Here is a 27,624-nt window from a genome sequence, read left to right as displayed (position 1 = left end):
CATGTTCAGATTTCAAAGGTTGAACTTTAGTGGGGTTGAGGGGTGGGAAATAGATGTCTTCATGCTTATAAGTTGTTTGTGTACTCAGGTGGCGGAGGTGGTCTTCCCAACAGCAGAGAACACAATGGTGGAGCTAATGAGTCTAAGGAGTCTGGAAGCAAAGGAAGTTACAGTTCGAACGCTCTCTGCACAAGGGGAATCAGTGGACTCTTCTGTTGCTGCCATTCCATGTGACCTACTGGTGCCTCCAACCCCTCACCCCAGAACTGCTCCCAAATCTAAGCCATTAGCAAGTGCCGGAGCCCCAGAAACCAAAGAAGAACATTTAGGTCCGCATTTAAAAATGGATGAGTCATGGGAGCAGACTCGTTCAGTATCCCCTGTTCATGTACACACGCTTGAGCCACCTGCTCCTAACTTTCACAGCCCACTTCAGGGGAGGAGGTCTCCATCGCCTAACCGAATACTCCCTCAACCTCAAGGCACACCTGTCCCAAATACTGTTGCAAAAGCCATGGCAAGAGAAGCTGCACAACGAGTTGCAGAAAGCAGCAGGGTAAAGACAGACTTTTTCTTAAGGCTTCTTTGGGCTGGCTTTATTCATTGTGGCACTTTGCTTCAAGGATATTTTTTTTCATCGTATGCTTTAAGGAGCAGCTAATCGTTCTTAAATACCTGAAGATCCATAGTTTAAGAAGCAGCAGTGTGGTAAAATTCTGTGCCATTTTCCACAAATATGCTTGTAACCATAAAGAGCATTGATCAGCCTTTGATCAGCATAGAAATCCTATAACATCACTAGAAATGTTGTCTCCAAAAATGCAGAGCCTTACTTCTGAAAAAAAAAATAATAATATCAGTAATCATCAAAGTTTGTGCTTGGATCCTGCAGGAGTCAAAAGGGAGGCTTGTGCCTGTGTGAAAAGAGTCAACCAAGTACCTCAAGTACTTTGAAAGAGATCAAAACAAGAAATGACAGTGTAAAAATGGGTCCAGAAATAGGCAGACAGACAAAAAGTCTTGGGCAGACTTACTGTGAGAGCTAATCTTTTTGACAGTTTACACAGTGAGGACAGAGTCTCATTTTGATAAGGGAATCTAACTAGCAGTCAGATAAGAAACATGTTTGTGTTCTAAAACCATCTGCTTTTTCAAAATAGCAAATAACAGTTTAGATGCACGTAAAGCACTATTTTGTATGCTGTCATGGATATACAGGCAATTTTACATACTTGCCCTTCAAGAGTGCTACATCTTCCACAGATATTTACAACAGCTTCCACATAGCTGCCATGTAAAAGCTTTTCATTACAGCTCCTTTTGTAGTTGCTAGAAGCATTACTGCCCAAAAAAGACTCCCTTGTTTTGAGACCATTACGACCCATGGCTGCTGTAGGGACTCAGATATTTGCAGTTAATTTAAATCCTGTATTTGAGGCACTTGGGTCAGTATAGCTGATGTGCATGCATCCTGACAACGTGCTCTGGTTTTCCTACCCCAGCATACAATGTTTAAATACTCTCAGTGCCCTGGGCAGTTACTTTCTCATCACAAGCTGCTCACAACTGGCTATTACTTGTTTTCAAGATCTGGTGTCACTTTTTTCGTACATTCTTTTGGGCCTTCATCTGGCAGAGTTGTTACGTCCGGTCTTTGGTCTCCCATCATATCTCCAAAATAACTGCATAAACTTTGGTAGTTCATACCTGTCTTAACAGCCCCAGCTTACTGACTGCCCCTGTTTTGGGACAGAATGGAGCCAGAATAATTCTGGATCGCTAAGGTCTGCTAAAATATATATATGCATCTATAAATTTTTTCCCTTTGTTTAAATAAAGCAAACTGGAATAAATGTAGTAGAGGGAGAAAGGGCAATTAGTTTCTTTGGTAATCTGTGGTGAAAGTTGATATAGCAACCATATAGGGAAAGAGAATCAAAATACTCAGGTTTTGAAAATTGCTGATTTAACATGTACTGAGCCATGTTTAATTAAGTTAATTTTTGTGATGCTTGAAATGTTTAATTCAGAGATCTAGACAGAAATTTACAGATGGATTCATTCTAAATCAAATTCTTCTAATATTTGTCACGGTTAGTCCCCAGTACCAGAAATTGTTCTCTTGCAGTAGGCTGCTGCAGAAGAAGCTATGTGTCGTCTTCCTGCCCTTTGTCCAGCCTGTTAGATGGCTGATGGTTACTGTTGTGAGAGTAAGCAGCAGGGATCAGTAGCTGAGGGTAAGAGTCACCTCAGAGCAGAGGAAGAGCATGATGTCTCATTCTGTAGCTTTTTTTTTCTACTGAGGTTAAAAAATGCTGTAGTGGCTAGGTCATCCACTAACCATCTGCCAAGGAGAAAGTAGTGTCTTTGTTAGCAGCCTCTGACTGTAGAATACTGAGAATTTTGACCTAAGTGGTACTTAGGGAAGAAAACTAGGAGCTGAGTTGATGGTCACATAAAAGCATATCATTGTTTATGAACGAGAGTAATATGACGAGCAAAAAATTCTTGATAAGTTAAAAGGTTACAGTCAGTGGAAACTAACATTTCTTTAAACCATGAGTATATTTAATGTTTTGTTCTTGTCTTATATTTGCTATTTCTTCCACTGGTTGCAGGAACAAGCCTGCTTCACAGTTTTCCATTTTTTGTTGCTTTTCTAGATGGAGAGGAGGAGTATTTTTAGCGAAAGGAGTAATGCAGCCCAGTATGCTAACTCAGATGATGAAGAAGACGGCTATGATTCTCCTAATGTCAAAAGAAGAGGGGCTTCAGTTGATGATTTCCTGAAAGGGTCAGAACTTGGAAAGCAAGTGAGTAGCCTGGTCTTGTTGTGTCAGGTATCCAACATGAAACAAGTGTTTTATGAAGCTCAGCAGGTTATCAAGGTCACCATCTGATTATTGTAGCCATGTTGGTAAACTATACAGACAAGCAGCTGAATTGTGGGGAAGTAGGTGAATGTCCTGTTACTGGAGTGTAACACTGCCGAATGGGAACCGAATGCTTGGCTGTAGATACACATCTTCGATATTTATCCCATGCAGCAGTCTTAAGCACTGGAAACTGAGAAAACTGAAGATGAAAAAATTGAAATGGAAAATGTGATTGGAATGTCATGTTTGGGCTCTGGGCTGTTTCTATATGATGTCTTACTACTGCATGTGAAAACATGCTGTGAAAAAAGGGGAAGGGGGAAGGATTTTTGTTCCATAAAAGCCATAACCTGTAATCTTAATTAGCAGAAATCCAACACCATATATACTTGGCCTGCTGTAATTAACAGAAAGATGTCACCAGAAGAATTTTGCACATCTGCACAGCTTTTGGTCTGATCCCACTGCAAACAAATGTAAAGTAATATACATCTCTCTTGAAAGTAATGTAACAAATTCTGGCAAAGAGGTATTTTCTGTCTTAGCATGGTCAAATAATCTTGTTAGCCAAATATCTGACCTCCCATGTTGAAGAGTCCAAGCAATGGCGTTCTTTCTCATACCAGTTCTGAGACTTTCTAAAATTTTAGTTTTGTTTGTTATAGAATTTCAAGCATTTATAAATGTATATACATTGCTCCAGATTTCCAGTGTTGTAATATTCATAATTGGTTCCATATTCACATACAGTGGTTCCTAATTTTAGAGTACAGGTAATCATGCTGGGCTTACAAAATGTGCTTGTGGGAGAGATGCATCTGTGCCTCTGTATACAAATAAAATTATTCTGGACACAGGGAGACCAAGATTTTCTAATAGGACCAGTCATCTTATTAAGAAGGCCCAGTGTAAAAAGTTTAGTGTTTATAAGAGACCATATATTGATTCTTCAAATACTCTACTGCAATCTGACAGTAGAACATAGACATACGTTTTCCTCCTTATCTTCCAAGTAGTTGGAAACTTACAGGAACTTGAAATATTTGGACTTGTTTAAAAAGACAATTAAGGTTTTATCCAATCTATTCCTACAGTGTTTAAGAGAATGAAAGCTTCAAATTCCATCAGCTAGCTACATCATACAATGATGGTAACATCCTGCAAGAATTAAATACTGATCACTTTTAAATTGCAATGTGATGTAACAAACAGCTGTGAAGAACAGATGATATGTGTGTTATCCTGGGGCTTTTACAATTTGGTTAGCAAGTCCACTGATGTATGAAGGACCTCTATAAATCAAGGGAATTTAGTCAAGACTGAAACTAGATTTGGTGCCATGAATGCAAACATCAGGTTTTGTATCACCTATAGGATTAAGATTGGATTTCTTGAATTGGGAGCATAAATGGGCAAAAAACCTTGTATGTTCTCTCCACTGGAGCAGAGCAGCAAGCCACATGATGTAATTTATATGCGGTTATTAGTCTGATATTCAAACCTAGGAAATAATCTAGTCCTCATTGGTGTTATACAAGGATTTTCAGCTTTACAGTGAGTAAAGGTTTTTCTTTCTCACTCTGTCAATTAGCCTCACTATTGCCATGGTGAAGAGTACCATACAGAAAGCAGCAGAGGATCTGACTTGTCTGATATTATGGAAGAAGATGAGGAAGAGCTGTACTCCGAAATGCAGCTGGAGGATGGGGGAAGGCGCAGAGTCAGTGTGACTTCACACAATGCACTTAAGGTAAATTTGCCTGCAGAGAAACCTTAGGAGTACCTCCATGTTTTGATTCTTCCTTTAAATCATTTCTTTTTGTCAATTAATGGATTTGCAGACCATTGAAAATCACTGTTGTATAGACCTAGAACCGGGGTGAACACTGTTTATGATGTCAAGGCCACTTTAATACATTTATTCCTTTTTTTTTTTTTTTGCATTATTCTGTAATTCTGTAGCTCATCTTTTCACTAACTGACTCTTTTCCCGTATGTAATTTTTGAAGTTGCAATTTCTGTTCTATATCTGGGGACCTTTCCCATCTTGATATGACAATATACTACATGTGCTTCTAAGCAAGGAGATTCATGTAAGCATACATACATATAGAAGAAAAACAACTTAGTTTTTCCATGTCTGAGTAATTTGTCCCTTTTTCCAGTGCTGGTCCCATCTCTTCCACAGATTTTAAAGCATGCTTGTAAAAAAGGGAGTTGGGTTAGCTTTGTTTGATAAATAAGTTATCAGAAATCCTTGTGCTCTGATTATTAAGGAATCACCAGAGACAGCAGGAAATGCCTATCAGAAATATTGCTTTAACACTGCACAGAAATATTAATTGCGAAAGACAACTTTAATATAACAATTAAGAGTATATATGTAGAATGTTGAACCTACCTATTACAGAACACGTATTTCTGAGAGTATATTTGTACATGTAAATTGTATTTGCTTTTTATGTGTCTAGCAATTATGCTAAATTGTGTTTTTCTTAGAAAGCTGAATAACTTGAATGATAGGGAAACTCACAGGTTGATTTTTTTCTTCCGATATGCTGTTCTTTAAAAAACCAGTATTACTATTTTTCTCATGCATACAAGAATTTTAACCATTCTTGTAACTGTTTTTATGTACTATAAGTTCAATCCTTTTATTCTGATACTATCTGGAATGAGACAGGTACTTTTTCAAAAGAAACGATAATCGGGTTTTCTATTATTCTGCTAACATAAAGGTTGAAGCCAAAATCCTTCTGCATGCTGCTTCTGTCCCTTTCCTCTAGGAAAAAGTGAATTATGGCTAGCCTGTTCATGTTCTTTCTGCATCAGAAAGTATTTTTACTTACTGGTTTTAAATTAATATTGCCAGTGTTGATATTTCAAAAGAAAGATCCAGACCCTTAATTGGTGTGGTAAATCATTTTATACTTGTTAAAGTCTGCAGGCATACTTCTCTTGATGCAGTAGTGTATAATGAAGGGCACAGTTGGTTGACTCATTCTGCAGAAGTAGCATTCAGTATATGAGTACTTCCTGGAGAAGGGACTCCTGGATGTCTGAGTCTATTTGGAGAATATGGCCCACCATGCTGATAAGTTTTCTGATATAAAATGCAGATCAGACTCTACTCCAGAAATGCTTGTTAATTTTCCCCTTTTGCTAGATCCAGTTTCACTTTGCAATATCAGTAATTAACAAAACAATGAAAAACTTGCTTACTGAATTTTCCATAATGTAATCAGATTCCTTTTCCTCTTGTAATCTGAAAGTATGCCAACCATGGCCTTGCAGCTGTAATTGAGTATTCTCTCCTGAGTTAATACATGCCCCCAAGTAACAAGAAAACATTTTGCATGCAGATACATATTTGCTTTATTGGGAGATTATTATTCCCTCCAGTCGTTCCCTAAAACAAAGGCTGATGTGGGTGATCAAGGGAAGGTTCAACTCACTTACCTGTTCTGAGCATTCTGAAATGTGGGATATTTGAGCTCAAATCAAAACTATCCTTGTTCATATTTATTGACTTTTTTTTTTATGTCATAGAAATATGACATATTTCTACTTTTATGGCAGCGTGTCTCAAAAGTTTTGTAAGTGTGATACACATTTTAAAAAGAATGAAAATAGGTGAAACAAAGTCATAAAGTAACTTAGTTCTTAATGCCTAGAAGGGGAAGATACCCAAACCCCAGTTAAGTTGAACATGCTCAGAGAGAGGAGTATTGCTGAAGTCTCCAAGATGATCCTGTCATCATTTATGGGTGCTGTTGTGTCCAGAGACCTGCCTGATCTGGGCAGTGAGTAAAGTACAAGAGGAGGTGATCTCCATGATGTAGAATCTATAAACCATGTCAGTCAAAAACAACACCTCCTGCATCATTATTCTTTTGTATCTTCTGAGTCCAACAAAGACTGCATAGGATTCTTTTGTCACACCAACAATTGTTTTGTGTAATTGTAATAGAAAAATTAAAAAATGTATCTATCATGTTCAGAATATTTGTTTTATCCAGGCTGGGATATTTTTTACCTACTTTTGGTATAAACAGAGACTTTTACTTCTGTTAACAGGCCAATGCTCAAATATTGGTTTTATCAAGCAGGTATGAGATTATGATGAGAGATTTGATGACAGTGCAGACCAAATGACATCAGAGAGCATCCTGCTTCTCAGGGTTCTTTCCATGGAAGCCAAGCTTTAAAAATGGTGCAGTTTAACTGTTTTACAAAGGAAGCTGGAACTCCTTTAATGGTGTCTGCAGAGTAGCTCTCCTCTGGCAGGAGATGAAGGAGTATTTGCTACATATAGGATGCTTTAACAGATGCAAAGCAAGAAAGCTTGCTAGAACAGAAATTTCATTTTCAGATACGGGTTCTAGTTACAAAGAAATACTAAATAGAAATTTGGCATGGGGCAAGGGACATACTAAGCATTAGTGCTGTGTTTTAGTGCCATTCTCATTTACCATGCTGGAACCTGTATGCAGCTTTTATTGCTTTGTTTTAAATGCATGGGTTTATTCTTGTTCAGAGCATCACTCAGTTGTTTGTACTGACCTCTCATGTTGTATCTGACACCCAGCAACTTCTTAATCATGTCCTTATTTTTCACAGATTCTCATTCAAAGCATGACATCCTTTTCACTAAATGAGCTGCATGTCTTATGTTTGCCATTTCTCTAAAACTAATTCTGTCTTTATTTTTCTTTTCTTCTCCCTTTTCCCTCCCATTTTATTTTTGTCACACACTATTTGTTCCCTGTCTGGTTTTTAACATTACATAATCTTAAGGAGTGCGATAAGAATAAGACCACTGAAGCCACTTTTTTGGAACAGCCTGACTTTTCACAGCAGATACATCACAGTAAAAAGCTTTTCAGTATTCCAGAAGTAGCTGAAGAGGATGGTGAATACTCTGAACTGCTGTACAAGCAGGGTTTAGGTATGCCCTATAAAAAGAATCCCACTATAGCTAGAGACTCTAGACCACCTAGGCCCTACAATCAAGACCAGCAGCACAACTTCTGGTACCCAGCCAAGCACAGAATTTCAGGCATGGAGGATTTTCCTGCAGACGACAAAGGATGTAAATATAGCCGATCCTTATCGAGAAGCCCAGACAGTGGACTAGACTGTGGAAGTGAAGAAGAAGAATCTCGTTTTAATTTCAGATATACTTGTGATTCAGTTTCTGCCAACGTTGCATCTAGCTGTTGTGCAGAGACTGCTAACTGTTCCTGTAGGAAAAGCATGAGGCCATTGCTTGCTCGCAGGAAAACTTTAACCAGACAAACCAGCATCGAAGAAGATTTTGGTGACCTGGCTCCTTCCTTTGTAGACCTCAGGAGTGAGCAGGTCAAGCCCAGTTATGAGAAAAAGTATGAGACTCAGAAATGTAGTAAAACAGATCATTTATCTAATGAAGATGTTCAGGGAGGCTGGAAGACCGACTTAAAAATGGCTGACTCTAGGGCAGCTGGTCTACTTGCAAAGCCATCCCACAGAGATGCAGAAGACTCTCTGGTGTGTGAAATAAATCTTCCTTCTAACATCTGCTTGCCAAATCAGTCTGTTTTCTTTAGTTCGTTCTTTTTTGTTCTTTCTTCCTCCCCCCCCCCCCCACAAATTAATTTTTAGAGTCCATCGTTTGGACTTATCTGCTACATTTTCCCCTTTTTATTTTAATCTCCCCATTCATTTTTGTATCTTATTCTGCATTTTCCTTTACAGTCCTCTTTTGTATCATGCTGAAATCAGTTTAATTTGCTTTACGATGTTTTTCCCACAGAATAAATTACAATAATGGCTGCTTTTATTAAAGGACAACTGAATCTAAATTTTAATTAAGGGTTAGCTGAACTATAATTTTTCCAAAAGATTGTTTTTATTTATTTCGCCCATCTAAATGTTGCATTTAAAAAAAAGCTGCATTTTAAATGGAAAACTATTTCATCAATATTTTTTTAAATTATTATTATTAATGTCAAAGAATTCATTTCATCACATTGTTTTTATTCACCTCATTCCCAGAATTTTCAGGATATGCTCTTTATCATGAAACATCTCCGGACAAGAATCAAGATTCTCCCTCAGTGTGACAGTGACCCAGATTTATGGAGTCACAGGTTTCATCATATTTCCATTTTCTGCCTTATCTCTGCACTGTCACTACTTTGCCTTCCTTTTTAGACCATCTCTTCTTGCCTTTGAAGTTGCAGACTGCATCTCTGCATGAGAATGCAGGCAAAGAGCTTCTTCCAAACGGAGAGGCCAGGGCCATTCCATATCTTTCGAGGATGCCTCTGCGTGATCTCGCCTATTTGCGTTTCTGTCCATTAATCTGTAGCAGAGTCTCCACGCTTTGATAGATGCATCCGTAGGCATCCCTGCTCCCTAAAGACCAAAGCAAGTTCTTTACCCTCTCAGTCTGCAACAGTCCAGAGTGGAAACCTCAAATCTAATGTGTTTCATGTAAGAGTAGTAATGAGCTGCCTGCTCTTCTAGCCTAGCAGTTTATGCTGAAAGGATCCTTAAAAATTTTTCCCATTAAAATTGGTGCCCAAGCTGTACTAATCTCAATGACTGCATGGTGAACTCTGGAAAGCATTAAAATAGTACTATTTGGTTACTAGAATCGCAATATTTTCTGCAGGGGTAGCGAACAGAAAGAGACAGCTGTGATGTGAGCCGAAGTGTGTCTACATTCCCTTCTACATATTTCATTGACTTTTAAAAGGCTTTAACAACCAAAGGCCATTATAGAAAAAACAGTGTGCTCAAAGAGAGGAGGACATACACTTGTTCACACGCTGCAAGCTGGACAGAGCTGCATAGCTGAATATGAAAAAGGCTCGCCTTTTTGGTACAGTCAAATTTCCACAGCTCTCATGACTGGTTATACTGCTCTTCAGCAGGTTATCGCATCATCGTAACAGCAACAACAAAGGCAAAAGAATATTTCCAAAATTATTCTTTTCTTTTCTTTTTGTTCTGATGTGTGGCTGCTGGTTACAAAACTCTGCCATAAATCAGGGAACCATTTTTTCTTTTGCAGGTTTGCCAGGCAACAGTATTTACTTTTCAGCTAACCTTTCAGTTAAAAACTAAGTTTAGTTGCCTTTAGAGCTTATGCTTCCAAATGTGATTGACCTGATTAATGTGCAACCATATAACCATAATGTTATCATGCATGTAACTTACAAACCTGTTTTTTCTGTTGTTGTTTTTTAGCTTTTAGGTAATCCATCATCTGCAGGACGGCCTGAAAGGGCGGAGCATGCAGGGCGAAGGTCTTCTCATGGCAGTGCAGTGCCACAAAGGTCTCGACCAATGTTGGTCCCTTCCATTGGTTAGTTGGACAGATTGGTGCATTTCTGTTCTTTGCAGCCTCAGAGTTGGGAAGGTGGTCCTCAAAAAAGAAACAACAGACACTTGTCTTGAACCATGGTTACTCTTAGTTTAAATGAGGTGAAATGGAGCTGAGAACATCTCCTTCTAAATACGAGTCTCACAGGGGGCAGAATCAGTAGTCATTGACATCACTGGAAATCTTTTCATTGAATTTAGCGGATATTGGAGCTTTTCTAAGGTTGTTTAAGCTTAGATACTCTTAGAACTTACCTGAGAAGAAAATTGCAGGCAGGCTACTATATAATCAGTAAAATAAACGTACCCATTCAGCCATTCATTCAGCCATCCATCTTTCCATTCATCAGCCATCACTTTGCATTCACTTTCCATTTTCTTGACTACTTTTTGGAATTTAGCAGGAAAAATGGAAGCTGTTACATGTAACAAGTTAGTAGAACTTGCATATATTTACTAGATTTGATCTTTCTTACAGAATCATCCCTATTCTGGTTTACTTACGACTTAAACTATATGCTGGTGTATACCAGAAAATCCAAAAAGTAGTGCAGAAAAGATAATGGAATCAAGACACTATGGAAAAATACCTATCTGTTAAAACATACACTCTATACTGACAGGAAACACATGGAAAACAAATGCAGAAAAGGTTCTGTGGGCTATTAGCAGAACTTTACTCCATAAGGACGTAAAGTCAGTCCGGTTCCTGTCCCTAACTTGGACTTCTAATTTGTGAACGCTCTAGGCATTGTCAGGAGGATAAAGAAGTAGTGTCAGGCAATTCTCACCTGACATCTGTATGCATGAGAGATGTCACAAATGGGGATTATCAGAAGGAAAGAGACTGATCATTAAGGAATACATTTATTTTTAAATATTAAAGATTTTTCCCTTTTCATAGAATCACACTAAAATTCCTGGACTGTAAATTAAAAGCATAATCCACCCAGTGGGCACAAATTATTTTGCTATTTAGTAGATAATTATTATTATTGAAACCATAGATCAGGAAACACGCACAGCTGTAATGCATGAAACTTTCTTAGTGTCTTCAGTATAGCATGATTGGGCAGAGGCTGATTCTCGTCCCACATCCTGGTGTGAACCAGGATAATCTTCACAGATGTCCATGGAATTATACTGGTATGAAAATGGGAGGTGGGGGTGGGGGAATCAGCTCCAGGGAGGCTCTTGTGCTTCCATTGGAAGGGTTATTGTTAGCTGAACCAAATAGCTTTCTGTGGTGGTTTGCGCTCGGCTGGAGGTCAGGTGCCCACCACGCTGTTCTGTAACTCCCCTCCTCAGCAGCACAAGATGGTGGAAAAAATAAGATGAAAAAAAAAAAAACCACTTTTGGATGCTGGTGTGAAGACTGTTAGATTTTCATGTCCTTTTTGTCTGAAAGCAGCCTTTTTTTTCTCAGGAGTAAAGATTTCCGGTTTATGTTTGGACTAGTTAAAGCAAGTTTTGTATCTAAGTTCTTTCTTTTATATTGTCTGCTAGAACATTTTTTTTAATTAATAGTGAGAGAGTAGACAGGTTTGTTTGAATTAATCCTTTGGGTTTCCTTTTAGTTTTAATTTTAATTAAAAAATAAGGAAAGTGATTACATTTATCAGAGCTCACTTTCTGTCAATGAAGTTTGAACATGGTAACCGCTAAGTGATGACTTCGCTGTTTGGTAGTTCAGTAGCAACAGCTTAGGAATCAGATAAAGAAATTAATTTCTGATAGTCAATCTGTACTCAAACAGATAATTAACTAGAAAATAAGATCTTCAGGTTTTATTTCTTCTAGTGTTACTTAAAGAATCATTTAGTGTGTGTTGTGTTATGTGCAATCCACACAAATGCTCTTTGGGGAAGTTCCATTAGGAATAAATTACAATATTGTCTAATGCTGGTAACAAGCAAACTACTGAGCATTATGTACCGTATCTTAAAAAAAATTGTAAAAAAAATTCTGTGAAGCTGTTGGAAGGCCCTTAGGTTTAGAGTTCAAGAGACCTAATTTCTGACTAAAAGACTAGCTATTAAGATTGCTGAAAGATATGTATGGAATATTTCTTGCTTTCAGCATCATACTATACTAAATCACTGTGAGGGTAAGTGAAGCAAATATAAACACTTAATAAAACTCTGCACAAAACTTGCTTCCTGTAAGCCCGCTGGGAAAAAAAAAAAACCTAGAAGATATGAAATGTACCAAGAGTTCAGAAATGTATCAAGAGTGTCATTTTTGAAGATGGGAACTATTTTAGCTGTGTCATTATAAAGTGAAAAGCAGAGTAAAATAAAAGGAAAGAAGAAGGTAAATATGATTGAGCCAAAGTATAGACTGCTTAAATACATGAAACTGTTGTTGGCCTCAGCGTATATCTCAAAAATGTGGATTCCAAATGTCCTGGCAGCAGCTTAGTCCTTAACGTGTATGCCTGGAGTTTTTAGTGAGTTATTCAGCTAAAGGGTCGCTTTAGTGATACAAAGTTCTAAAGGCAGCTCTGAGAGGTTAAATCGGTGGGAAAGACCTTCAAAATTGTAATGTTCTTAGGATTCCAGTGATAAAAACTTTCTCAAAATGTTCCAGAATTTAAATTCTTTGAGGTATTTTCTCCATTAAGCTATAAATACTTTAGATTAGAATCTTCTTGCAGGTAGGACTTAAGTAAATTAATTAATTTTTGTTTTTAGGTTGATACTTTAGAAGGTGAAACACAGTTTACAGTGCACTTGACCTTGCAGATCTGGCAGGTAGGATTGTTTAAACCTCATAATAAAAGATGATTCCTCTCCAAAGATCTAACAAACAATATTTACGCTGTATGAATTCTAAAAAGCACACAAATACTCCTTTCAAAAAAAGCCCCTTTAAAAAAAAAAGGAGGTACATGTTTCTGTGATTTCTCTGCTGAAGAAGGATTTCTAGAGGCTGAGACATCTGGCTCAAGTTGTGCAGTGTTTAGCCTTCCTACTATGGGCAAGTCAGAAAAAGAGGTAGGCAGAGCCTGCCCGCAGGAGCCTCCACGAAGGCAGCTATACAATATGTTTTAATAGATCGTTCCCTTTTTCTCCATAGAAATTACAATGGACAGTAACAGTGAAGGCGGTCGGTCTCGGTCAGGTAGTGAGGGAAATATTTCACCTGTAAAAGAAGAAGCTTATTATCGCAGCATTGGTGGACACAAGAAATGGCCTCAGCAGCGTACCATGGCCTCTGAATATAGATACGGTATGCCGAACATTATTCATCCTTTGTGACAGACACATTTTAGAGCTGCGTGTTAACAAGTGCGGTTTCTGTATGACAGCATTGCATGCAATGCAGAATGCCAGGGGAGCTGGCTCTTTAGTCCTGTCTGCTCTCAGGTAAGTTCCTCCGGCTCAGCTGTAAGGTACCAACAGCCCTTAGTCCTCTGTCCTGGAACTGCTGTGCAGCCACCTTTCCATACTCAACCGAGTCCAAGCATACTGCATGGCATGAACCCGTGTGAAGCTGTCCTGCTGCTAATGCCAGCCAGTATTTACTGTACTTCACACCTGAACAACCATTCATCTAAATGACCACATTTCCACTCGATTCATATAGACTGGGCAGGGACAAACAGTAGCTGGTATATCACAGCCCAGCGCCCTGTAACAGGAAGCAGTTACCATTTGTTATCCTGATTTACAGCTTGGGGCAAATGAAGATTTGGGGTCTTCCCAGTGACCACACAGGACTTGGGCTGTGTCACCTGGTGAAGACAGAAATTATTCTTATTTTTAGGAGTAATTACAAACTTGTATTACATGAGTAAGGCACTTATACCCATTACTGATAGTATTTGTTGCTTCATCAATATAGAAATCATTACATGATCAACAGCTCAGTTTTCATAGTTCATAACACAGTAGATTGAAGTGTCTAATACTTAACCTGTGAAAGCAGCCCAGGCCGTATATAGAGCTAAGAAACACATTAGGGTTTTGTTCATACCTGAAGTGAAAAAAAGGAGCCCTGAAAGTTTAATTTACCTGAAAGGTAAATTCTAATTTAATGCTGAGTTTCAAAGCAAACGTATGTGACTGACTGACAGCCAGCTCATCAGCTTGTGTATATTGCTGTATATCTAGTCAATCCAGTGCAGCTGTGGTTGCAATTACACATCAGTTGGGAATCTGGCTGGCTGCATCCAAAGACTTAACATTTTACATACACAGTTACATGTGTGTGTATATGTATGACATACCTCTATACCTCTTGAAAGAGTAAGATAAGTGGCTAATGAGCTAATCAAGAGATTATTTGATTTCTGGTTCATTGAAGCAAATTGTGACTATTCTGAATTAGATAGTTGCAGGCCAGTGCTTTTAACAGAGATACATTTACCTGTAATTCATGCTTGCACCTAACCCCCACAAACTGCGGTTGGAATTGGATGCAAAAATCGCTATTGTTAATTTAAAAAAAAAACCACCCCTTAACCCGCCTGTTTTACATTGGCTGGTGGGCCTGAGTATGAACCACAGAATGACTGCAACATGACCGTGTGAGGAGAACAGAGAACAGAACAGAGAAGAATCCCATCCTTTGTGTCCCATTGCTTTCTGTCCCACATGTGCCCTTCTCCTGCACTTCCTGTGCTTTGTGCCTGCCTAAAGCTTCTTGGCTGGAATTTTTCCCTCCCCTTTTGCTGTTCTGCATTTTTTTCTCTATTCACATTCTTTCTTGCGCTCTGGACCCAAGAGTTAGTAGCTGTTCCCCTAAAGCTGTGACCCTCTGAACATTTTTTCTGGGAGTTTAAAAATATCAAGTGTTGAATAAAATGCATCTGATGTAGAGGCAAAAAGAGGAATTTTATCTAAAATATTCATTATTGAATGTTGAAACTATTACCCAAAATTGGAGTATTTAATTTGTAAGAGGTGATTACAGTAAACATTGTATTAATATGAAAATTGTTGGAAAATTTTTTTATATAGTTGAACTACATTTTCATCATAATTCATAACATCGCTTTCTCAATTTATTCATTGTGAAGGATCTTATAAAGTGAATGCTAAGTGTTGATTCAGCAAAGAACAAAAGTGCGTGACTCCCACTGAAGTTAGCGGGACTTGCGCAATAAGCTGAGTTTTTTAGAAGTGGCTTATGATTTTGAGGGCTTAATTTTTTGGGACTTAAGCTTTGTATGCCTTGAAGGAGCTTAGTTTTGGGGAAAGCGCTGCCACATGCTCTTTCAAAACAAAATTAAAGGCCTTTAAAACCCATCAATCAAAACACTTATTGTTAGCAATTTTGGCTTAATTTTCTAATTCACTGAAGTCCATCCTTAAGTACGTTGTTGAATCATAGACTAAACCCATTCTCCAGGTAATTTCAAAAGTCTGAAAGATGTGTGAGACAAAATGTCAGTTCTTGTATTTTGTGTCCTAATGGATTTGGTACCCTGCAGTGGACAGACTTCAGTGCGGTGTCAAGTGTTGCGACACTCGTGGATGATCTTTCCTAGTGAGCTTATGGTTAAATGCAGTCATAGCTAACCATTTCTTCTCAATTTTAACACATCTTGTTAGTGTTTGGGTTGGTCAGGGGCACTGCTGGCTATGGTAACTGTTGACTGTGCTTAAACAAAATCATAGGCAGTGTAGCTCCGACCCTGGCATAACTGACACTACTGAAATAAATTTCTTCTTGCCTCTCTGGAGAGGAGAGGTTATGACCATGTTTTAAACCTGGTAATTAAGACATGGTGTGTCAACACGGCTGGGATGTGCTTTTCATGTGTCCATGAAGAGCAGAAGCAGCTGTGCTGGAAAACAGGTGGATCCAAAGCATGGTTATTTTTGCGGTAGTGATAAAGCCTATCAGACTCATCATTATGTCGCTCTTTAACATGCTTCCTTAATTGATGGCAAACTCTTGTAAACCTAACAGAATTTGCTTCATTGTCCGAGCTGTATCCACATGTGTAAATGTCAGTGTGGTGTAGCAGATCAGCACCACGCTCAGTGCATGCAGATTGTATATGCTTCTTTTTAAAAACCAACAACTTGTTAATTAAAAAAACCAACGCCAACGCCAAGCTTAATAGGACATGCATTAAGTGAATTGGGTTTTTTTCACTGAAATGCCAAACATTTTTCAGATATTAACTGGTATAGTTGAAAGATGAGGCCAGCTTGTATTACTGAATTGTTCTTTTCTGAATTTGCTTTCATAGATGGCTATGGTGGTCATGACCATCTTTCTCCAGATATCTATGAAGAATCAGAAACAGATCCTGGCACAGAAGATATTTCTACTCGGATATTTGTTGCACTCTTTGACTACGATCCACTGACAATGTCCCCAAATCCAGATGCTGCAGAAGAAGAGCTGCCATTTAAAGAAGGACAGATCATTAAGGTGGGCTCTAAGAATAAAGGAGACAAAGGACCCGGTTTTACAAACAGGGTCTCTTTTGTTCTGTGTGGAGAAGGCTGCCTGTGTGACTGGAGTCCAAGACTTTTTTTCCTCTGGAGGTTCAGGCTGTAAATCTCACTGGCTCGGGAACCTAATACCTAGTGCTAACAGCTTAAAAATAAATAGGTAATGGGCAAAAATCTCAATAGTTAGGGCCAGACTCCATGAAAGATGTAGGTGCCAAGACCAGAATTGTGACTCTGAAGCCCCTGTGGCCATTGCCACAAACCCTGCAGGAAAAGCTGTTTCAGAGAGGATGTCTTCCCTGCAAAGATACCACACAAGTGCTTAGTGTTGTACCTTCGTACATACCAGAGCTGCTGGGTGTTTTTAAATGCTGAACACTCCTAGCAAGTATATGCTTAACATTGAAGTCTAGAAGTTAGGTATTTCTCTTCTAGAGTCATCTTTTTCTGAAACAGAGGAAACCATGCCCTTTTCTCACTGTTTGGTGTAAAATATACACCCTGCCTTTAAACAGGGTGCAGAAATTGGGCGTTTCATGTGACAGGGACAGCACTGGGCTCTGTCAAGGTCTCTAGCCAGCCCTCTTCTATCCCAGCTTGCCTCATTTTATGCTTTGTGCATCTGCGAAGCAAATTTTTTTGGTTTGCTGATCTGATTTTAAAAAGCTAGCAGATTTTTCTGTTGAATCGGCAAATGTAAGCATCTCCTGCTGCAGCCTTGTATCTAACTGATCTGGTGCAAAATAAGCAGAAATGAGAGTGGCAGAAGGAACAGCTGCTGGTAGTCCAAGGATAATTGAGATTCAAGTGTGTTCTGAAACAGAACCTGAAAAAATACAGACTGGTTTGTAACACTGGCCATTTGAAAGAGAAAATTGTGACTTAGGCTATTAAAATACTGACTGCTTTCCAGTATGTTGGATCAGATCCTAATACACATGTCCATATCCTAAGTTGCTTTTATTTTTAAAGTTGAATACTTGGTTAGATATTTTGCTTACCTCCTTACATAAGTTTTATGCCAAAAATATGGAACTTATGTAAGAGCTTATTCTTTGCAAGAATGTTCATTTCACTCAGATATTTTAATTGTTTCTTAACAAATATGTACACATTTGGCACGGAACAGCCTAGAGACATCCCACTTATTCTCAGTGAAGTTTGTCACATACTGTCAGTGATGTTTGGTTTGTGTTTGAGATCATGGTGATTACTATGTGATCTGCTGCTTTGACTTTCTCATCAAATTGTTGTGAAGATGGATTAGTTTGCATTTTTAAAATACTTTTCATACATTACCTGAGCACGCAGGATGGTGGAGGGTCAGTTCCAGCATGAGCTGTATGAAATCTGTCCCATACATGTGTTACGGTCACATATGCTGCACTGTGTGAAGTAGCAGAGGTGCCAGGCGAGTCATGGATATATAGCCATTAAAACTGGAAAGCGTTCCTGCACTAGAAAGGTGAGGGAATTTACAGTCATTTTTAATGCGCTCAGATTTAAAGTGAAGGGATTGGTTTGGGGTTTTTTGTTTGTTTTTAAAGAAAAGAAAGAAAACGATTGATTTGAACCCAAATAAGGGACAGTCTGAACTCAGTCATCAGTTTTGCCTTAAGAACATCACTTTTGTTTAGTACAGTTTTTGTTCTAGGCCTCTGTATCATTCATTAGTAGCCTTTATGAATGGGCTGCATTTTGAGAACTTAAGAGAAATTTTGGATTTACCTGCTATCATTGATGAAAATTCATGCTATGTTTATACCTTTGTTCATGTTTTGTGCAAAGATGGTGGCAGAGCTTCAGTACATATACCAAGTATATTAAGTATTACATAGGTGGTTTTGATCATATACAAGTTGTTCCCTTCAAAGTAACTCTTTGGTACAATGTTGCAAATGCTTCATTTGGAATATTGTTCACACAGCACCAGAAATGGGCAATTCTGTAAACATCAATGTACAGCCTTAAGTATAATTTCGGCTTAGCACAGGGAGAAACAGATGACTTGTAATGGTGTCTCTCACTTTTTGTGCATTTCACTACTAACAAAGTCCAAATTCTGCTTTTATATATCTGAAGCTATAATTCAAATTAATATAACTATTCCAGTTCGGTAACATAAGTCAGAGTAGTCAAAAAGTAACGTAATTCCACATCCAAACTGTAGTCACCAGCCTATGATTTAGTAACCATTTAGCCTGCATTAAAATTCCCAAATGCTAAACCCTTTATTGACCAACATTATCACTCTTTGAATAACAGGTTTATGGCGACAAAGATGCTGATGGATTCTATCGTGGAGAAACCTGTACAAGAATTGGCCTTATCCCATGTAATATGGTCTCTGAGATCCAAGCAGATGATGAAGAGATGATGGATCAGCTTCTAAAACAAGGCTTCCTTCCCTTGAATACACCAGTTGAGAAAATTGGTAAGGGAAAATACGTACGCTTCACTTCTCCTAACTTTTGGGTGCTATTAACTTGGCTGGATCCGCCTTGCCTTTTGTTTTTCCTATATGCAGATGTATCCAAATTGTACAGCAATTTACTACACCATGGGATACATTCTGTGTCGGTATCTGGATGGCTTTATTCAACTCATGCTTAATCTTGGTCACATCTTTTTCTGCAAATGTGGACTTGTTTCTTTACCACTCCATTCATTACTTCTTAATAATAATAAAAAAAGGGTCTTGTCACCTGAAAGATTTCTAGACACAGAACATGATCCCTGTGCTTTGGAGTGTGCTGTGCTGAGGTGCTTTGTGATATGCTCACTGCTGCAAAGCATAAGAAGATTCACTTCTTCATTGTTAGTTTTACTCTTCTGCATTTTCCTACTTTACCGATAATTTAAAGGGATGGTGGCAGAGGGTTATGTGTAATCTCACTGGGGATAGCACAACATATTGTGAGATTTTGCGGATATTGCAGTAACAAACCCTTTAAAAAGCAGAGTTCGGCCAAACAACTCTGTGTTACACACCACTGGTACTATGTCATTCGTTCAGTGTTGTACACAGACACACAGTGCAAGTATCTTAACTTAGAATTCTTTCTAAAAATAAATGTCATACAACTATCTCAATGTTTTAAATTTTTCAACATGATTCAGAGAGTATAAAGGGCTGAAATTGGTTCAGTCCTGTTTAAAAGTGAACTGTAAAAGTGGTTGCTAAAAAACCCAAAGAAGTCTTCGACAGTTGTTTTCTTAGATTGAATGAAACCTTGTTGTTTCCAAAATCGCATTAGTAAATGTGAGACCGGGGGGTGGGGGGTGGGAGTTGCTGTTTAAGATATTGAGATATTTTAAAATTCTCCATCGTCCATTAAGGGGAAGGATCATCTAAGTTCTGAAATGCTTCATCGAGTTCTTAATGCAAATCTCGGTATTTATTTACTTACGCTGCATGAATACAACCAGTATTCCCACCCACATGCACTTGTAAACCCCACTGCCCATCGGCTCCTCTGGGTATCGCACGTACACCCCCACGTACATTTGCAGGACAAAAACCTGGGGCAGGCACAGGGCAGGACCAGCAGGTGTGCCTGTACGGGCCGGCTGCTCGCGGCACTGTCCTGCATGCGGAGTTGTTTCCGCGTGGGTCCACATCATGCAAAGTCTGTTGGAGTGAGACGCCTAGCCTGCTTTAGGTACATCTGTAAACACAGCCAGGGGCCTGGTGGGATTAAGAAGCATCTAAGCACACGTCTGCTTCCAGCAGTGAGGTCACACCTGGGTGCAGAAAATTCCTTCCTGAGCAGCTACAGTGGAAACACTGCTTTAAGTCCTGCTTAGCGCTCTCCGTTGTTGATACGGAATGCTTGTGAAAAAAGAAACGCTAACCTACATCGCTCCCCACAGTTTGAGTATTTTAGCTGTCTAACGGTCAAATTTTGTGAATGTAATTGGATTTTTTGTTGCGCTTAACTGGCAGTGGCTCCTTCAGATAGCTGAGAAATCAGAAAGTCTCTATCTTGGAAAGAGACAGAGGCAATTTGTGACAGAAATGTTGCCCTGCCTTATGCTTTTAAGCAGTTCTTTTTATTCTGGGATGTTTCACGGCAAGCTGTAAGCAACCTACTCCCAGCAGTTCACCTTTAAATATTTTAGCACTTTAAAAGGATCATGTATTTTCTCTTTAATATGGATTTAAATTAGCCATTTAAAAAACAACAAGCACTCTTACTAATGGATTTGGAAAGGAAAGCTAGTTTGGCTCTATTTTAAACTAAATAGAAATTCTGAATAGCAGAGATCCACGTGCTCAGACCCTTGCTGTCACAGAGGCTGCCCACGTGGATTTTTAGCAGAAGCAGGCTCTAATTGCCCGTCTGTCTCGTATTGTTACTCATGTTTTTAATGTCATATCAGACACTTTACATGCTGTGTTCATATGACTATATTTTTCTTAATCCTTTGCCCACATTAAATCCTTAAAAACAGAACTCTGAACAGCTTCATATCTTTTCTTCTTTTATTTGTATGCATGCCTTTCCTGAAGTCAACTGTGACCGTTTCAAAGAGAGCACACGCTCTGTACACCGCAGATCCAGAAAGTCTAAAAGAGGTCTGTGCTAAGAACCAATAATTTGATTCAAGCTGTAAATTAGCTGAAATTATTTGAGCTGTCTAGATTTATTTTTTTATGCCTTTGAACTTTTGGAAAGCAGCGGTTGGAAAATACTGTCACATAGCAATTCCATAGAGGGTCCTTCTTGGATTCTTTTCTTGGTTGTAGAGGGGCTCGTAACCCTGAGCAGTGGGCAGTGTCTTGCCCCAGAGAAGTACTTTGGAGTAGGAAGTGTGACTCTGAGACAGTCGTTTAGGTATCGGCTGATCCAATCTTTGGGGAATCAGGGGGATCAGGTCCTGCGTCTGTTACAGTCTGTGCTGTCATTTTGGATCCCTCCTTGTGTTCTGCGTAAATCCCTTGCATTGGTAGCTGGGAAGGTAACTCAGACCACCCACTGCAAGAGCAGGTGATACACACTTACCAAACGCTTCAGTGTCAGCCGGTGGGTGTCGTGACAGCTGTGAGTGCACGCCATGCTCGGTAGTTGCTCCTACATTAGCCCAACCTTTGATGTTCCCCCTCCTGCCGGAACAATCCGAGGGTGCCTCCTAACCCCACCGGCTTCCTCTGTCACACTGCATAGCACCCACCAGGCCTGCCCTCAGTGCCTGTCTGTAAGTAGCACTAACAAGCATGTTTGTCTTGCTAGAGCAGTCATCTGCAAGAACCATGCCAGTACCATTCAAATTTAAAATTACGCCCATTTTGGTCTTCTCTGTAAATGTTTAGTATCAATCAGTACACATTTCATGTGGTTCCTGGAAACTACGGATTTTACTCCCTTCCTTCTGTTCCCACAAAGGAAACTCGTAAAATTAAACAGTACTTGAGAATGTGGTTTTGTAGTCAGTCTTGAAAATGTTGCAGACCACTTGCATAATGAATAGTCACTTTTGTCTTGGGACAGCTGAGTGTCTGTTTCTCCTTCCAGTCTCCCAGCAGAAAGCTGAATGATCCCAGGTGGAAAATTCCCTGAGATTAGGGGGTGGAAGGGAATAGACGGTAAATATGGAAGTTTGGATAAAATGCAGCAAACACAAATCTTGACTGTTTGGCTTTGTATATCCTGGTAACGTCCGATTCTTACAACCAAGACCGGCTGAAAATTCTGGAATGTTACTTCTGCAGAGAAGTACTCCTCAGAGGATTGAGTGGCTTAGAATAAAGAGGGCAAGCCAACTGTTAAAGAAGTATTTATGAAACGTACGCGCTGTTTTGAAACCTTTATCCATGTTAATAGGTTTGGTAATCTGTGACCTGTTATCACTGTGCTAGAGAAATACCAACGCTGCTACTGCACTGTTGTGAAAATGATGTAGGGAAAAAGTTGCACCTTGTTTTGCTTTTCAAAATAACTTTGATAGTTTTCCTTCCCTTCCTCTGCTTGTGATCGGAACAGAAAGAAACAGACGGAGTGGCAGACAGCATTCCGTGTCTACAAGAAGGATGGTGGCGCTGTATGATTACGATCCAAGGGAAAGTTCTCCAAACGTTGATGTAGAGGTACTGACGTAACTGCTCTTGATAAGCGCTGTTACACACTTGCAGCAGATGTGCAAAAAAAAAAAGAATAGCACAGGATTACAAACGTCAGTTAACTGGTTTCAGGCAGATGTGGATGGCAGGCTTCTGACTTCAGTAAAAGTAGATTTGATTCTTGTTCAAAACCAATCAAAGAATATCCTTTGTAGGATTTGTTGAAGGTGGCTCAATACATTATATAGTCAGCTATGGATATATGTTGTGCAGGATATGTGTATACATATCTATATAACTAAAGTCTGTAAGGAAAAAAAGCATGGAGTTTTGAAGAGTAGGGAACAGTTACTTTCCAACTACTGTTTTCAATTTTCCTTCTTATGTTTCCACGTAAGAACACTGTTATTTCCAAGAAGCATCCTAGCTGATGCCAACGAGCTTAGTGATGCATGCTTTCCAACCTGTGTAACGTACAGCGCCTCCAAAAATCAGCCCTCCTTCGCAGCCCAACCCAGAACAGTATGGCGCGGTAGAACAGCATTTGTAACATAGTGTATTTTTCTCTTAATTGATGCACCTGAGCTTCCGTGGAAGCATGTTGTTGTGGTAATTTTGGGGTATTTTTTTGTGTATCAATATAAGGATATCTTAAACAACAGCCCACCATGATCTAGATCTTCGTTATGAGTTTATCTTCCATTTATCTACACACAATCTCCCATTTCTCCGTATTTGTTATCAGCAACAACAGGATCACTTTTTACATTGTCTTTGATGTGAAATAGCAAGTCCCTCGATCAAGATTCAATGCAGTTTCTTCTGTTTGTACATGCGTTGTGGCAGGGTGGTCAGGGTACGCTCAAAGCTCTAGAAAATAATTGCTACATACCTACAAGTTTCCCCAGTGATCCTTTACAATGTTTTCTTAATTGGTGAGTTGCAGAACAATTTGGAATTTTTTAAAGAAGTGAATTTAAGTATGTGGGACTTAATGCTTTAAAATGCAGCCAGAGTTGTCTTGTGTTTCTCAGTGAACCAAATCTGGTTCTAAATTATGGTGTTTCAGATTAGTTTGGGCAACCAATCAAATAAATTGTACTGATAAGTTGCAATCATTTTATTTGTTCTCTCTTTCCCATGGCCACAGGAAATTGAAAATAAGTAAAAAAAACCCCACCTAATTAAATTACATTTAAACCACAGGCAATTAAAAAGAGCCCAGCACGGTGTTTGCCAATGGCAGACTGGAGGTGCCTGTTACGGAGCCTGTATTGAACAGAATCCCATGTAGCTACACAGCAAATTAGCTCCCAAACTTTGTGTTTCAGGAGCAGCAGGCTCAGCTGTACTTGTACCTGTTAGTCCTAGCCCTGAACCACGGCCAACCCCTATGTCTTGTTCCCTCCTCACAGAAAAATGGACTTTAAGGGACCTTTGAAGCCACATAGCTCAAAGCCCCAAAGGTTGTTCAAGGCTTTGCACAGATGAGTTCGAGGATCTCCAAGGTCCGGTTACACACAGTGAGCCCTGTGGGTGTCTAAAAACCTAGTGGGAGAGGTGATGGATATAGCAAGCTAAAAAAAAAAAAAAAAAGCAAATATAGTTTTTAATGGTGTCTTAACATAAAGGAGAGGGGGAAATATTACTGGGTTTACTATGACTAAAGAAATCATATATATAATATATAGAGAGAGTATGTAGAATATATATAGAATAACAGAACATGCACTGTCATGCGTTCCTTTTTCTGCAGGCTGAGCTGACATTCTGCACAGGGGACATTATTACTGTCTTTGGTGAAATTGATGAAGACGGATTTTACTATGTAAGTTGGCTTCTTTTTGGTTGCTTCAGACTGCGACAGACTATCTCCACTAGCCTGAATTGTTAAATGACAGCCGGGGGGGACAGCTGCCAGCTAATCTAACAGAGATGCCAACCCGCGGGACATGCCTGGGAGCGGTGTCCCTGTGGCATTAGCATCACCATGCCTGGTCTGTCCCAGGGAGGCTGTGGTCACAGCCAGCCCAGTTAGAGCTGGGATGGAAACCGGGCCTGGCGGATGCCTCGCAGGCTGCAGCGTAACCAGCAAGCTCCCTTCAGTGGAGATGTATGGCACTGAGCACACGCCGCTTCAGCACCTTTTCAGGGGCTGTTGTTGGTGCAGCTCGGAGCTGCCTCTGGCATTGCCCAAGTAATAACTGCCTCATGTCATCCGCTGGAAAATGTGTATTTTGATCACACGTATCCATGCCAACACATTACTGACTTCTGATAGGTACAGCTTTCCACGTGGGAGAAGAACATAGATACGGCCTGTCTCTAAAGTAAAGGGTTACTTGATTAACATAAATCAATACAATAGTTCAGCACTCTTCTAAGCACTCATTAAAAGATCACACTACTTTGTCACTCCTTAACGAGTGTGATGGTGGTAGACAATACTCCAGCATTGCTTGCCCAGCTGAATGGTCTTCAGGTTGACAGTAGCTGCCAGTCTGCACCTGAACATGCCTTTTCCATGCCCACGGTGTACTGGCCATGAAAACAGGCCCAGCTGTCTCTTTCAGATACATTGTAGAAGTGACCCCTGTTGAGGCCCAAAGGAGTAGTTTGATCATCTCAGAAGCGCCTTCAGGCTGTGCAGCCCAGCAGCACACACACCAACGGCACTGCAGTTCCAAGGACCCAAGTCCAGAAACTATGGGAATTCAGTTCCTGCTACTCCATTGTGCATAGCTGAAGAACACGGGCATGCATTTGCTCTCTGTTACGCACACTAGCACTTGTCATCTTCAGAAGTGTGTAAGCTTCTAAGGTCCCATGTCACCTTAGATTGTTAGTTCCTCTTCCTTGCTGGCTCTGAAATAGTCAAAAGTATTTCCTTGCCTTCTTGGGTACCTGTTTGCTTTAATTAAAACACGGGCTGAAACTTTCATCGTGTTGCAGGGTGAACTTAATGGACAAAAGGGGCTGGTTCCTTCCAACTTCCTTGAAGAAGTGCCTGATGATGTTGAAGTCTACCTATCTGATGCACCCTCAAAATACGTTCATGATACACCGATGCGTACAAAAGCAAAAAGGGTAAGCAACCGAATAAGAAAACCTTAAATTTTTATTTTCCATTCCATTGTCTCATATATAATTTAGGCATTATTTCTAACATTTTAAATCCATTTGCCCATTTGAAATTAACTTCCAAATATATAAAACATAAGGAAAAAATGACTTGACTTAGCCTTAGACTAGCTTGTTACATTTGTAAAGGAAGAAACTAAATTTACCATTTGATTGCAGTCATTACAGTACCTTCCATTATAATTTGAGTTTAAGCAGCTTCTCCCTGGTGAAAGTAGTTAACTTCCTAATGATTCTGAACTACTCTTACTGCCTGCAATATCTAAGAGGAAAGCAAAAGTTCTTGTGGACGAAAAGACTGGTACAAGCATTCCTTTAAATACAGACCATAAATGCAGCCGATTGACAGTGTTCATCTTTCAATCCCTATGACTTCCTGTTCTAACTGGCATTAGTTAATAGCCAGAGACTTCTCTTCTATGAAAGACTAATCATGTTTAGAGTATCTCATTTTTGGTTTTGTTTCATCACTGCAATACTTTTATATATTATATATTTTATATATATTTTTATTTCTTTGCTCATCTGCTTGGAAACAGAAGAAGAGTGTTCATTTCACACCTTAATAAGGCAATGTAGCCTTCACGTAAGTGAGCAACTGAAGATACCAATAGAGATTTCAGTTACAGCTACCTGGCTCTCTAATGCAAGTCTTGAAACGTAATTGTGGGGGAAAAAAAAGAAAAGAAATATGTCTCCAAAGCCCTTGGCCACCGAAGAACAGGCTGTATGCTTTTACTATTATCTAGTCAAGTCAATTTAGTTTTTTTAGGAGACAAATCCTTAAAAAAGGAATCCTTAGGAATATGTCAATTAGACCTTGCTTTATGAAGGTCAACGTTTGGAACATATTTCTTCACAAGCTAAATGTTTACGTTTACATAGAAAGGAGAGTTTGATGTCTAACTACCCTACAAACAAAAGCTGCATATTGCATTGTTAGCCAAGCTGGGATGTAAAAATTCCAAGCTCCTGTATCAAGAGAAAAGCACAAGACCCCCAACCCTTAAAGAATGTACAAACGAAACAAAACGTAAGCTGATACGTACGGTAGTTTACAAGGGTATAGTTGGTTTTGAAACTCATTACACTGAAATATAGCTACTTAAATTGCCTGCCTTAAAATGTGTTTTCCATAATCGATTATACCCCAGTTTGCCTAAGACCAACTATTCAACAATTCTGAAAAAATCCCTTCCTATGGTATAATTTGCTCGGATTTTTCCTAGAAAGTGCACATTTGAAGTATTAGCAACTGTTTGGTTTACCAATGCAATACAAGTCTCAGTACGAAACATGCAGCTCACTGAATGAATGCATTAGACTAAATACATGGTATCTTCAGGTGTACGTTGGGGTGCTTTACCAAGTTGGTTTTTTTCATTAGAATTAGACCTTGATTAAAAATCAAAGTAGGCTTGAAGCCCCTTTGCTTAACTCACTGTTGCGCAACAAGCCAGTAAATTGCTGATGTTTTAACTTGAACTATGAGATAACAGGGATCCCTAAGGCATGGATTCTACTACAAAAATATCATCCTAAGTGATAGTATCGCACTTTGTCAGCCGGGCACTGTAGTTAGGACAGGCTGAGTATAAGTAGTTTTAGCATTTTCATTCAAGTGCTTTTGAGGATTGAAAAAAAAATAAATTAAAAAATAGCTGTTTAAAATATTTAGGAATGCAGTCATCTAACTATCGTGCAAGTATTCACCTTCATTCAGCAACCTCATAGCTGCAGCATACACATCAAGCAGTCAGGG

General features: G+C 39.3%; 1 protein-coding gene across 3 annotated transcripts in view; it reads left to right on the top strand.

Annotated features, from left to right (window-relative positions):
- The window catches only part of RIMBP2 (RIMS binding protein 2), a 155,913-nt gene that overhangs the window by 127,445 nt on the left and 844 nt on the right, over positions 1-27,624 (top strand). For 2 of the 3 annotated variants that reach the window (XM_040601852.1, XM_040601843.1), the window contains 9 exons: positions 89-556; positions 2,664-2,813; positions 4,468-4,626; positions 10,113-10,230; positions 16,453-16,637; positions 18,926-19,094; positions 22,645-22,748; positions 24,478-24,549; positions 25,674-25,808. In XM_040601852.1, the coding sequence (XP_040457786.1) occupies positions 89-556; positions 2,664-2,813; positions 4,468-4,626; positions 10,113-10,230; positions 16,453-16,637; positions 18,926-19,094; positions 22,645-22,748; positions 24,478-24,549; positions 25,674-25,808 (1,560 nt within the window). Of the gene's footprint in view, positions 1-88; positions 557-2,663; positions 2,814-4,467; positions 4,627-7,673; positions 8,406-10,112; positions 10,231-13,325; positions 13,479-16,452; positions 16,638-18,925; positions 19,095-21,173; positions 21,240-22,644; positions 22,749-24,477; positions 24,550-25,673; positions 25,809-27,624 lie in introns of all 3 variants that reach the window. The other variant, XM_040601834.1, reaches the window with a different exon arrangement.

The sequence above is a fragment of the Falco naumanni genome, chromosome 1 (assembly GCF_017639655.2).
Source record: "Falco naumanni isolate bFalNau1 chromosome 1, bFalNau1.pat, whole genome shotgun sequence".
NCBI lineage: Eukaryota > Metazoa > Chordata > Aves > Falconiformes > Falconidae > Falco > Falco naumanni.
Note: the sequence above shows the minus strand (reverse complement) of the source record. Positions and strands in the feature narration are given on the sequence as shown.